This window comes from Bombyx mandarina, chromosome 24, assembly GCF_030267445.1.
Source record: "Bombyx mandarina strain Sakado chromosome 24, ASM3026744v2".
Lineage (NCBI taxonomy): Eukaryota > Metazoa > Arthropoda > Insecta > Lepidoptera > Bombycidae > Bombyx > Bombyx mandarina.
In genome coordinates, this window is record NC_143230.1 from 11232402 (window position 1) to 11244560 (window position 12159).

Consider the following 12159-nt stretch of genomic DNA (forward strand, 5'->3'; position numbering starts at 1 on the left):
CTACGATCAACCCCTATTTTTTATTTGTTAATTATAAACTTTAATTTTTTTGGCAAGATTTTCATGTTTATTTTTATTTTGTCATGAATTAAAATAAAAAATCTGATGTTACTCTCAATTTTTCATCCCTCTATGATCAACCCCTATTTTTTGTTAATTATAAACTTTAATTTTTTTGGCAAGTTTTTTATTTAGTTTTATCATGACTTAAAATAAAAAAATCATATTACTCTCAATTTTCACTCTTATACGATCAACCCCTATTTTTCCATCCGCAATAAGGCTGCAAGATGGCAATCAAATATTATAATTGTAGTACGATAAATTCTTATTCAGAGTTTATAATTTCAAGTTCCTTTAATTATGATTTTTTTTAAATTGAATTTGATCTCCCGCGCTCGCCGGTCGACTACAGATCAACTATCAATCGATCAGCTATCCCCACCAGGTGTCACCACTGATCCAGCAAACATCACGTAGTAGGGATGGGGACGAAGCCGGTCTCCTGTCTTACTTACTCACTATACATCATAGATTATACACTTAATATATTTGAGAGCTATACAATACTATACATTTTTCAGCCATGTTTTGTTGGTTTTATTTGTGTATCAATAGTATGTTCAGTAGGTCTGAGAATCGGCTACTATCTATTTTTCATACCCCTAAGTGAAAAGGGTTGTCCACCCCAAACATTTATTTTTTATTTTAATTTTTTGGATATATTTTTTTGTTTATAAGAGGTATTATGTGGTAAAATGAGGTTTTTATTTCTACAGTAGTGTTCACCCTGTTTCTTCCAACTCCTAAAACCGTCACTAGAGAGCGCTGTAATACGCAAATCCGTTGTCATGATACCCTTGTCATACGTGACACTGGATCGGTAGATTATTGATTTTATTGAATATACAAGTTTTTCTAATCCAAGTTTATTTTCATAATCATCCCTCGGAAAGTCAAACATGGTCCAATACGAGCCGGATAAGAAAACAACTAATGATAAACAACAATTTTAAGTGCAAAAGAACGTTACAAACCGTAATTAACACAAAACTATTTCGTTGCTAAGTACTAGTGAATGTGAAGAATGGGCCCGGAAAGTTATATTAAATTACAAACCGATGTTCAAAATAAGATATTTAAGGCACAGGTTAATTTCAAAAAGTCACCTGCGTCTAGAATAACAAGGGAATATATCGAAACGAGATTGCAATTATCGGAACAACATTGGTTAAAGTTTGAAGAAAATCACCAGAATGTTATATTGGGATGCGAAAGTAACGATTATAGCTATTAAACAAAAGGTACAATAACAAACGTTACATCGCGAACTGCATTCTGGCCAGGCTGGTTGGGCAAAAGGGCTTTATCTTCAGAGTCATCCAACGGTGCCAAACAAATATTCGATACGACAAATGATTGCTTGCACGCTTTATCTAACCTTGGTATACCTGTATCGACATGGGACATCTTGATTATATATCTCATCACAATAAAATTGGATAATGAATCCCAGAAACAATGGGAACAAAAACTAAGCGAACAGGCTGATCGATTGCCTACACTAAGCGAGTTCCAATCATTCCTGGAATCAAGATATCGAGCACTCGAGTTTTTAGAACCAAACCAAAGAAGAGAGTCTAGAGGCAAAGATGCAGTGGATAAACCGAAGGTGTTCAGCGTGACGACGTCTGTATCCTGCCCATTCTGTTCGGAAGATCACTTGCTTTATCAATGCAAGAAATTTGTACAAGAAGCCATCGAGAATCGCCGGGAGTTCATCCAGAAGAGAAAACTGTGTTTCAATTGCTTCGGAGCTAACCATTCGGTAATACAGTGCAAACGACGCACGGCTTGTCGGTGCTGTGGCCGACGTCATCACTCGCTGCTGCAACAGGAAGGCGGCACTCACAATCCGGCCCTGGCGGGCCCTATTCAGCCCACTAATCAACAGCGGGAACCAGCACAAGAACCGCAGGCGACGGATCATGTGGAGCGTGTTGTCAGACATTTTTCTAACAGTGAAATGAGATCAAGTAGTCAAGTAATGTTAGCTACCGCATTAGTTAATGTATCCAACAAGGGTATGTATCACACACTTAGGGCATTGTTGGATCAGGGCTCTGAAGCCTCGTTTATTAGTGAACACGCAGTTCAACTTTTGCAGCTTCGAAGGTTGCCAGTTAGAAGTACCGTATCTGGTTTAGGAGGAGACAAATCTAGTATTTCAGTAAAACATATGGTTCAATTTAAAGTACAGTCCACATATAACTCTTTTAGCTATCCCGTTCAAGCCTATGTTTTAAACTGCCTAACATCCACTCTTCCTTCACAGCAAATTCAATTTCAGGATTGGCCGGTATTGTTGCAATTGCAGATGACTGATCCAGGATATGGTACACCAAGCAATATAGATCTTCTACTAGGCGCTGATGTGTATGGTCAGGTTTTGTCAGAAGGCATATTGAGAAATCCACCTGGAACCTTGACAGCTCAAAATACACAGCTGGGATGGATTCTGTCGGGACGAGTTTAGGTTAGTGGGGATACTCCTTGCATTATTAGCGCACATACCCATGACAACTCAATCAATGATTTGCTGCGTCAGTTCTGGGAGATTGAAACTGACTAGCATCATCCACTTTTATCCAAGGAAGAAGAATCCTGTGAAAGATACTTTGAATCCACTACAACTAGGGACAGTTTGGGTCGTTATGTTGTAGGTCTTCCTTTTCGCGACAACAATCCACTTGCTCAAGAAGAAACTTGAAAATAATCCATTCTTGAAGCAAGAATAATCCAAGGTAATAAATGTAGCCACCTGGTTATGAATCATATAGAAGTAATTAATGACAAACAAGAAGCTGCTAAGCCAGGATGCGTTTATCTACTTCATCATGCAGTTGGTTGTTCGCGAGGACAAAAGTACAACAAAGGTCGGCGTTGTTTTCGACGCTTCGTGTAGGGGTACCAGCGGCAAGTCATTGAACAATGATTTATTGGTAGGTCCAAGGCTTCAACCAGAGTTACGACACATAATTATGAAATGGCGTACTTATCCTATATGTTTCGCAGCGGACATAGCTAAGATGTATCGAATGGTTAAGGGCGTACCAGAGCATACTGACTTCCATCGAGTACTGTGGAGAGAGAATCCTAGTGAAGAAGTCAAGGACTGCAGGCTGTTAAGAGTTACCTTTGGTGTTTCGTCGGCCCCATATCTAGCAGTTAAGAGTTTGCAACAAGTGGCAAAGGACTGAACCCACCATCGCTCTGGTTTGGCTGAAGGGACAGCCAAATCGATGGAAGACCTTCGTCGCAAATCGAGTGACTGAAATCTTGACAGTTTTTAAACAACGACCAATGGTCGCTTGTGGAGTCATGCCAGAATCCAGCCGATTGTGCATCCCGGGGGCTGGCTCCACAAGAATTTATCCACTGTGAACTCTGGTTCCATGGCCCTACGTTTTTTAAGAGAATCCACGTATGTATCGCGTGTTTTATCGACTGATTTAGAAGCCAAGCCGTTGAAGTCTCATCACCTAACTATTTCCGAAGTGGCTAGGTCAGATCTCCAGACATGGACGAAGTATTTATTTTTATAAAAAATGGTTAGAGTGGTCGCGGTTTGCATTCCATTTATTAATAAATTAAGGTCAAAGCGATATCCTTCTTACTTGATGGCTTCCGAATGAGATCATGCATTAAAGATAGGAATTAAGGCTTGTCAGACTCAGGCGTTTTCTAAAGATATTGAGCAAATAAATAATACAAAAAATGACTCAGCAGTTCTGGCGTAAGTGGTCTGCCGAGTACCTCACGACTCTAAATCAGAGATATAAGTGGACTAAAACTACACCAGAACCCCATTTAGGTGACGTTGTTCTTGTTAAGGAAGATGGCCTCCCTCATTCAAAATGGTTATTCGGTTTGATAGAAGAGAAGCACACTGATCCAGATAATGTCACAAGGGTACTATCAAATGTAAGAAATCTAAAATTGTAAGACCAGTCTCCAAACTTTGCATTTTGCCTATCGCTTTTTAACATTACTTACCTGAATAACTGTAGATATTTCATGCAATGTATGTAACTTAAATGTATCTTTGGATGCATCAGCTATTAAGTATTTTGTTATTGTTTAGTTGTAAGTAAGTACGAACTGTTTAAAAGCAACCCTTGACTGAACTTTGTCGTTATTATGGTTTCTTTAATGTGTAAGTTTATATTTAGTTCATGTTGAGCAGTTCTTTATTGATTACTATTAGGTTAAGATGTTACGGTTTCATGGAGATGTTAATTGTACATGTAAAATTTGATGGCCTCATTGTTGGCTATGAACTTTTGTAGTTCATGGTGGGCGGAATGTTCACCCTGTTTCTTCCAACTCCTAAAACCGTCACTAGAGAGCGCTGTAATACGCAAATCCGTTGTCATGATACCCTTGTCATACGTGACACTGGATCGGTAGATTATTGATTTTATTGAATATACAAGTTTTTCTAATCCAAGTTTATTTTCATAATCATCCCTCGGAAAGTCAAACAAGTAGAATTTCCCTAGAAATCTTATTTAAGGCAACACAACGTTTGCCGGGTCAGCTAGTAAATGTATAAATTAACATGTGTTTTTACTTTAAGTTTTTAACACTAAACTTTACTACGGTTAGAAATTTACAGGAAATCAATATCAGGTAAGTAGGGGGTCTACCCAACACGGAAAACCATGGCAAGGGGTCTACGACACAAAAAAAAAACGACCACATTTAACTAATATTTCGGAGAATTAGATCTGTTAGAACGACCGGCTCAGCTGTATTGTAAACAATTTGAATAGGCATCCACATTTGTGTTCAATGGCTATTAAAATCAGGAAAGAAAACAATAGCATTTAGTTTTAGTGTAGGGTCTTTTCTAATTCTTAGAAACAAAACACGTGCAAGCAGTAGAGTCAAAGCCCGCTTCTTCATATCTCTTCAGTTAGTTTGTTACTTATCTATACACAAGACGTACCAAAACTTTGTGGAGTTATTCGTGAAACTTTCAAAATGTCGCAAAGAAAAAGAAAACAAATTAATATTGAAGAAAAATCGCGTATTATAACCAAGCTAGAGAGCGGAATTTCAAACAAAGACTTAGCAAAGGAATATGGTGTATCACACTCGACAATATCAACCATTTGGAAAGTGCGAGAAAAAATTCAAACGCTTTATGACAATAATTTTTTGAAAATGAAACGGGCCAGAACGACGAAGCACACGAATATTGAGGAAGCTCTGCTGAAGTGGTTCAAATATCAGAGGGCTAATAATGTGCCAATAAACGGACCGATTCTTCAAGAAAAAGCCAACCATTTTGCTAAATGTTTTGGCGAAGATTTTGTTTGCTCGTCTAGTTGGATCCAACGTTTCCGGGCTCGGCACGGTATTGTCGGCGGGAAAATGAGTGGTGAAGCTGCTAGTGTTGATAAGGATACTGTAGAAGAATGGATAACGCAAAAGCGGCCCACGTTATTCGAAGACTACGGATCGGATGAAATTTTTAACGCAGCCGAGACTGAACTTTTTTACAATATGACACCAGACAAGACGTTAAAGTTCAAAGGAGAGAATTGTTCGGGAGGAAAAATGTCTAAGACAAGATTAACGATCATGGTCGCAGCAAATATGACAGGATCATGCAAAAGGAAGCTTTTAGTTATTGGCGAATCTAAGAAACCAAGATGCTTTAAAAACACACACTCACTGCCGGTAACGTATGAAAACAATGTGAAGTCATCGATGACATCGGACATTTTTGAGAGATGGTTAAGAAACTGGGACGCTGAATTGAAAGGAAACAGACAGAAAGTTCTACTTTTGGTTGATAACTGTCCTGCTCATCCGGCTGTTACTAATCTAAAATGCATTAAACTTGTGTTCTTACCGCCAAATGTTACATCTGTATTGCAACCAATGGAGCAAGGTGTAATAAGGTGTTTAAAATTTCACTATAGAAGACTGCAAGTGTTAAAGTTAATACAAAACCTTTACAGTGGCGACCAAAAAAGCTTTACGGTTCTTGATGCCATCTTGATGATATCAGAAGCATGGAAAAACGTTACACAAAACACTATAGCTAACTGCTTTAAACATGCTGGTTTTAAAGACCTCTTAACAATAGCCTCAGATGATGTGACTGATGATGATGGAGAGGACAATATTTCTCTTGCTCAATTAGCCCAAAATTTACGACCTGCTTTATCTACTACTGAAGCAGCAGAGTTCATTGATGTAGATAACTCTATTGCAATTTGCGCACGAGCTACGGATGATGATATTGTACGAGATGTTCAAGAGGAAGATGACGAACAGGAAGAATCTGAAGAAAAATTTACTGTACCAACTTTGAATGATGGTATCAATGCTGTTAGTATATTAAGAAAGATTGTTCTTTTTAATGAACATTTCCACAACCACAGCAATTAAGACGATACTTTAATTAAAATCCAACGTGAATTACAAAATATCTATGCACAACAGAAGTGTTCCAAACAGACCAAAATTACAGATTTTATGCTCACAGAAAAATAATATTTTATGCATTTTTTTTATTTTTTATTGTCTTTGTAGGCAGACGATCATACGGCCCACCTGATGGTGAGTGGTTACCGTCGCCCATGGACTTCAGCAATGCCAGGGACAGAGCCAAGCCGCATGCATTGTACTTATGTGTAATAAACAAAATGTACATAGTTGAATAAATATATTGTTCCAATAATTCCCTATCGATTTGTTTGTACTTGCACGATACACATTAAACATCACCGGTTGTTACGACTATCGGTTTTTACGACTGAATATGAGCAGTCCCTTCGATGTCGTTATAACATATTTTGACTGTATTGCTTAACCTGTCTACGCATGTTCCAGGACACGTTCGAATACCCGGAGCTCGAGGGTCACGAGTTCGTCTGCAACCACCTCGCTCCGCGGCTGAAGGGCAGACCGAGGGGACGGAGACGGCGCGCGGCCAGGTCCAGGTCGCACTCGCCCTCGCCCTCCTCCCGGTCCAGCGACTCGGACCAGCAGAGCGGCAACCCTGAGCCCGATGTGAGTATTGTGAGGAGTTTCGCTCGAAGGACTATCAACAGTAACAACAACGTGTTATCTGAATCGTGACGTAGTAACCGACATACAAGTGCTCCTTGCGTTGTAATTTTTTTTTATGGCTTAGATGGGTAGACTAGCTCACAGCCCACCTGGTTTTAAGTGGTTACTGGAGCCCATCTACAACGTAAATGCGCCACCCACCTGGAGATATAAGTTCTGAGGTCTCAGTATAGTTACAACGGCTGCCCCACCCTTCAAACCGAAACGCGAAATAGACAGGGTAGTGGTACCTACCCGTGCGGACTCAGAAGAGGTTTTGCCAATGCTTGCTTATGAATAAGCCAACCTGGTGATTACTGAAGCCCATAGACAAATCAACAGCTTGAGTGTGGAATGACTTTAGCGATTCCCCCTCCCCCCTCTGCGCCCACAAACCTGAACGCATTGCAGCTCAGCAACATGCAGGATGCTTATGTCAACCCGTGACGACTTTCCGTCATTAAGTCGCAGTACTGACACAGATGACGCTGCTGCTCATTCAAATTCTTCAGTCGCCAACGACCCCCGGGACTAGGGTACTAACCTAGACCGAGAAACCTTTCGCCATTTATGGACGACAATAACAACCCCACTCTACCTCTAATTACACAATACGTTTGATTTTCGTAAACAATACATTGAAGTACACGACACTCTCGCCCGCACCTCCACTTCCACTCCTCCCCTCGCACACCCTCTTGGGAATTGGGATTGGGGAAGCTGGGGGCTTCTTCTTCTCCATCGTTCCCTGACTGCTGAGGATTGCGACCACATGTGACTTTCCTCCATAGTGCTCGGTTATGGGTGACACGAACCGCACGGTATAGACTACCACCTACTCTTCCCCTAGCACTCCCCATACCCCCCACTACGATTCCCTTCCTCTTCGCCCTAAAATGATCCATTTTATCGCCAAATGCGACGTGACTCCGGCCGGAGCACAAAAGCCCTCTCCGGCCCGGTGTGCTAGCCAAACGACGTCTGTCCGCAGACGCCGCGGCGCCTCTCACTGCGGAACGGCGCCGATCGGAACAGCGACGACGAGAACGAGTACCGGCGGCAGGAGACGCCCGAGGACCGGGCCTTCGTCAACCAGCTCAGGCAGTTCTACAGGGACAGGAACGAGACCTTCAAGGAGCACGCCCTCAAGGATGGTGAGTCTCGTCGCGTGGTCCGGGATCAGAGTCTCCTGTTGTACTGCTATAGAACACATGGCATTATTGATGCTGTGAACCCGTCGTCCCAAGGAACCCTGTAAGGCAAAGCTGCTTCGTGGCAAAAACAGGGAGGCGGGGGTTAGCGGTAGGGGCGCTCGTCTCGTTAGGAGACAGCTATATCAGTACTTTGAGGGTAGATCGCTCAATTGTGACTATTAATAGTTTGAGGGTAGTATGTTTTTAAATGACGAGCAAGTTATATTGACTTTTTGGCGAGAACGTGAGGAGTGAAGTTGGGTGATTTGTTTTATTTTGTCTATTTAGTGTTATTTCTTGAGGATTAAATGTGTAATAACGGTGGTTTATTATGTTTAGTATCTGTAAAAGTTTACAAATGTGGGAAAATAAAACAAAGCCGTAACTTCTCCTCCCAAAAAGTCAACTGAAAAAGTCTCAGTTAATGACCACCGTTTTACTGAGATAATATTTCATCCCATATCATCTGATCGCATCTCATCTCATTTAATGCCATGCCATGTTTCATATTAATCAATTTTATTTCATTTCACTTCACATTATCATTTTTCATACTATATTAAAAAGTGATAGTGCAGTTTTCATTAAAATAAAAATAAGACTTGACCTAAAGGTCTTAGTTACCAGGTCATAAAATCCCTTTAAAAAAAATGAAAGTTTTATATATATTTTGAGGGTATCATATAAAAAGTTGGGTAGGTGATGTTCGCCACCGGTATTCAAAGGTTTTTGGGCGGGAATTAAGTGAGGGGGAGGAGAGATCAAAGTCCGACCCAAAGCTGCCATTGAGTCGATCGTCGTGTTCGCAGTGACGCCTTTGGCCCTGTACCGCGGGGTGTGCTCGCGGGGCGGCTACCGGGCCGTGTGCCGCCGCGAGCTGTGGCCGCGCCTCCTGCCGCGCCCGGCGCTCGCCCGACGGTACTACGAGAGGTGAGCACTGTGCCAAGGGGGTGATTTGGAACGCATCATATTGTCAATGTTCATTTTTTATTTTTTTTATAACTTAGATGGGTAGACGAGCTCGCAGCCTACCTGGTGTTAAGTGGTTACTGAAGCCCGTAGACATCTACAACGTAAATGCGCCACCAACCTTGAAATATAACTTCTAAGATCTCAGTATAGTTACAACGGCTGCCTCGCCCTTCAAACCGAAACGCGTTACTGCTTCACGGCCGAATTAGGCAGGGTGGTGGTACCTACCCGTGCGGAGTCACAAGAGGTCCTACCACAGCGCGCTCACCCCCCTTCCTCAGGTACCTCCTTCCCTTCGAGACCTACGAGCGGAAACTGAACGGCAGCACCGAAAACATCCCGACCATCGAGGTAGCCGACTCCCCGCAGCACTCGCCCAGCAAGAAGCCGCTGGACAGGACGAGGGTCATCGACGTGGACGACGAGACCGGCGAGGTCAAGGACGTGCCCGACTGCCCCGCCACCAGCCAACCGGCCGAGGTGCTCAACCGGGAGTTCCTGGACTCGCTGGACGCGGACAGGCGCGCCGCCAAGATCAACGTCGTGCCCGTCGAGAAGCTGAAGGACGAGAAATGCGCCGTCATCAACAACAACGTGCACCTGCGTGAGTATACTGTGTGCTCGTCTAACTGGGACTGAGGTCACAAGCTGAATTTAGTTAGTGAGTTCGTAAAGTGTTATTTTTGTTAATGAGGTCACTAGGTGAGTTTAATTAGTGAGTTCATTAAGTGATATTTGTTAATGAGGTCACTAGGTAAGTTTAATTAGTGAGATCACTACGCGAAAGTTTTAATGAGGTCACTAGGTGAGTTTAGTTAGTGTGTTCACGAGGTGAGATTTGTTAATGAGTTCACTAGGTGAGCTCGGATAGTGAGTTCGCTAGGTTAGTTTAGTTAGTGAGTTCACTAGTTTAGTTAAATTAATGAGTTCACGAGGTGAGTTTGATTTATCGTTTTGGAAATTTAAATCCGGTAACATAAAAATGTCCCGTAAGGTCAATAACTCGTCTCAAAACAACTGTATCGGTTTTACTAAATAACTTATTTTATATAGAGGAGTAGTCGAGCTCATGACCCGTCTGGTGTTAAGCGGTATTTTGAAAGAACAGTTGTATAGTCTTGTTAGAATTGAAATCACAGGCGCTCCAGTGGTTATGTTCATAATGACTATTGCAATGCAGGATTCATGTTTTGTTGTATTTGGTGTTTTGTCCCTTGTCATATGTGTGTTTATTTACGATATATGTATGTATTATCAGCGAACACATCATCGAACGCTGAACAGACGATAGTGAGGACGAACCCTGTGACCACCGAGCCGGTTGTCAACGGGCATGCGGACAATGGACCGCAGGTAAATCGTAACAGAATAATAGAATAGTTTTGAAGTGATTGATTACGCGGTCAATGACCTCGTTGAATAGACTTTGTTTTCCATTGCGGCACGGTCGGCTATAGATGAACCTGCTTACATGTTAGGTGTTCTTAGTTTATAATAAATGTATTGATGTCCGTGGACATCGGCAATACAGTTAACAGGTCAACGCCCTCAGGACTCATGTGCTTTTAAGTAGTTACCACTGCTCATAGAGATATCACTACTTGTATAACGTGACCTAATTTGAGACATGAGGTCGAAATCTTCTTGGACAACGGGTCCCCCTGCCGTAACTATCTATACATAATATTTGTCTAGACGATTCTGCGACCTATGTGTCGGGCAGTGACCACTGTCGCCCGTGGACATCAACAGTGTCGGACATACGGCCGAGCCCAGGGCCGCGCTTGTGTTGATGTCGATCTGCCGGCTGGAACAGATCCTGTCTGTCTGCATGTGTGTACAATGTTAATGCTGTGTATTTCTGTCCCCTGACTAGAAGACGGTCCGTCCCCTCGGTAAGAGTTCCCTCCGCGCCGTCCGAGTGAAGGCGACGCGACCTCACGCGCAGCCCGCCAGTGCACGTACGTACCGCACCACCACGCCACTGGATACTCACTTTAGTTTGTTCTATGTATATGTAATTGTGAAATCGACCTCAACGTTTGAGCCACATAGACCGAGAAACCTGTTTTTCGTTAGTTTGAGGCTTACAGTAATATTATAGAATTCGTTTAATCGACCTCAAACTTTGAGACAAGCGTGAACTTGTATCGACACCGCTAATGATAGTAATAATTTGTTTATATCTTGCTGTATATTAATCGAAAGAGTGCCGGAGCCCCCGGCCTCCCGTCTCGATCCCCCCCCCCCCCCACTACAGCGTGTGTGTCCCCACAGCTCCGTCGCTCCTGAGGGGATCCCCGCCCGCCGCCGGACTCAACAACTTCGGCATCCACCGGCCCCCGCCCGCCCCGCGCCGCGCCCCCCGCAGCGACGACGAGATAGTGGAGGTGAGGGGACCCCGGGATGAAATTGATTTCTTTGTAGAAAATAAAAAAAAATACTGTGTGGCTTATAGGGAACACTGTAATATTTATAAAGAACACAGTACAGTTTATAGGGAACACTGTACGGTTCATAGGGAACATTGTATGGTTTATAGGGAACACTACGGCTCTTAGGGAACACTATACGGTTCATAGGGAACACTGTACGGCTCACTGTACGGCTCATAGGAAACACTGTACAGCTTATAGCGAACACTGTACGGTTCATAAGGAACACTGTACGGTTCATAGGGAACACTGTACGGGTCATAGGGAACACTGTACAGTTTATAGGGAACGGTTTATAAGACGTAGTAAAGGTGATAACTGTCCTTTATAAATAAAACGAGCTAGTTCCGATTTTGTTCCACATATTCTCAAGTGTCGGCCGCGTCGGGCGGGCTATGTACCACTGAATATAACAAACTATGTACAACCGC

The 12159-nt window shown here is 42.6% G+C and overlaps 1 protein-coding gene across 1 annotated transcript in view; it reads left to right on the forward strand.

Moving 5' to 3' along the window:
• The window catches only part of LOC114248447 (AT-rich interactive domain-containing protein 5B), an 85397-nt gene that overhangs the window by 70039 nt on the left and 3199 nt on the right, over window positions 1-12159 (forward strand). Inside the window, exons 6-12 of the mRNA XM_028181686.2 lie at window positions 6910-7089; window positions 8120-8282; window positions 9131-9251; window positions 9575-9897; window positions 10552-10646; window positions 11170-11254; window positions 11571-11683. Coding sequence (XP_028037487.2) covers window positions 6910-7089; window positions 8120-8282; window positions 9131-9251; window positions 9575-9897; window positions 10552-10646; window positions 11170-11254; window positions 11571-11683 — 1080 coding nt within the window. The remainder of the gene's footprint in view (window positions 1-6909; window positions 7090-8119; window positions 8283-9130; window positions 9252-9574; window positions 9898-10551; window positions 10647-11169; window positions 11255-11570; window positions 11684-12159) is intronic.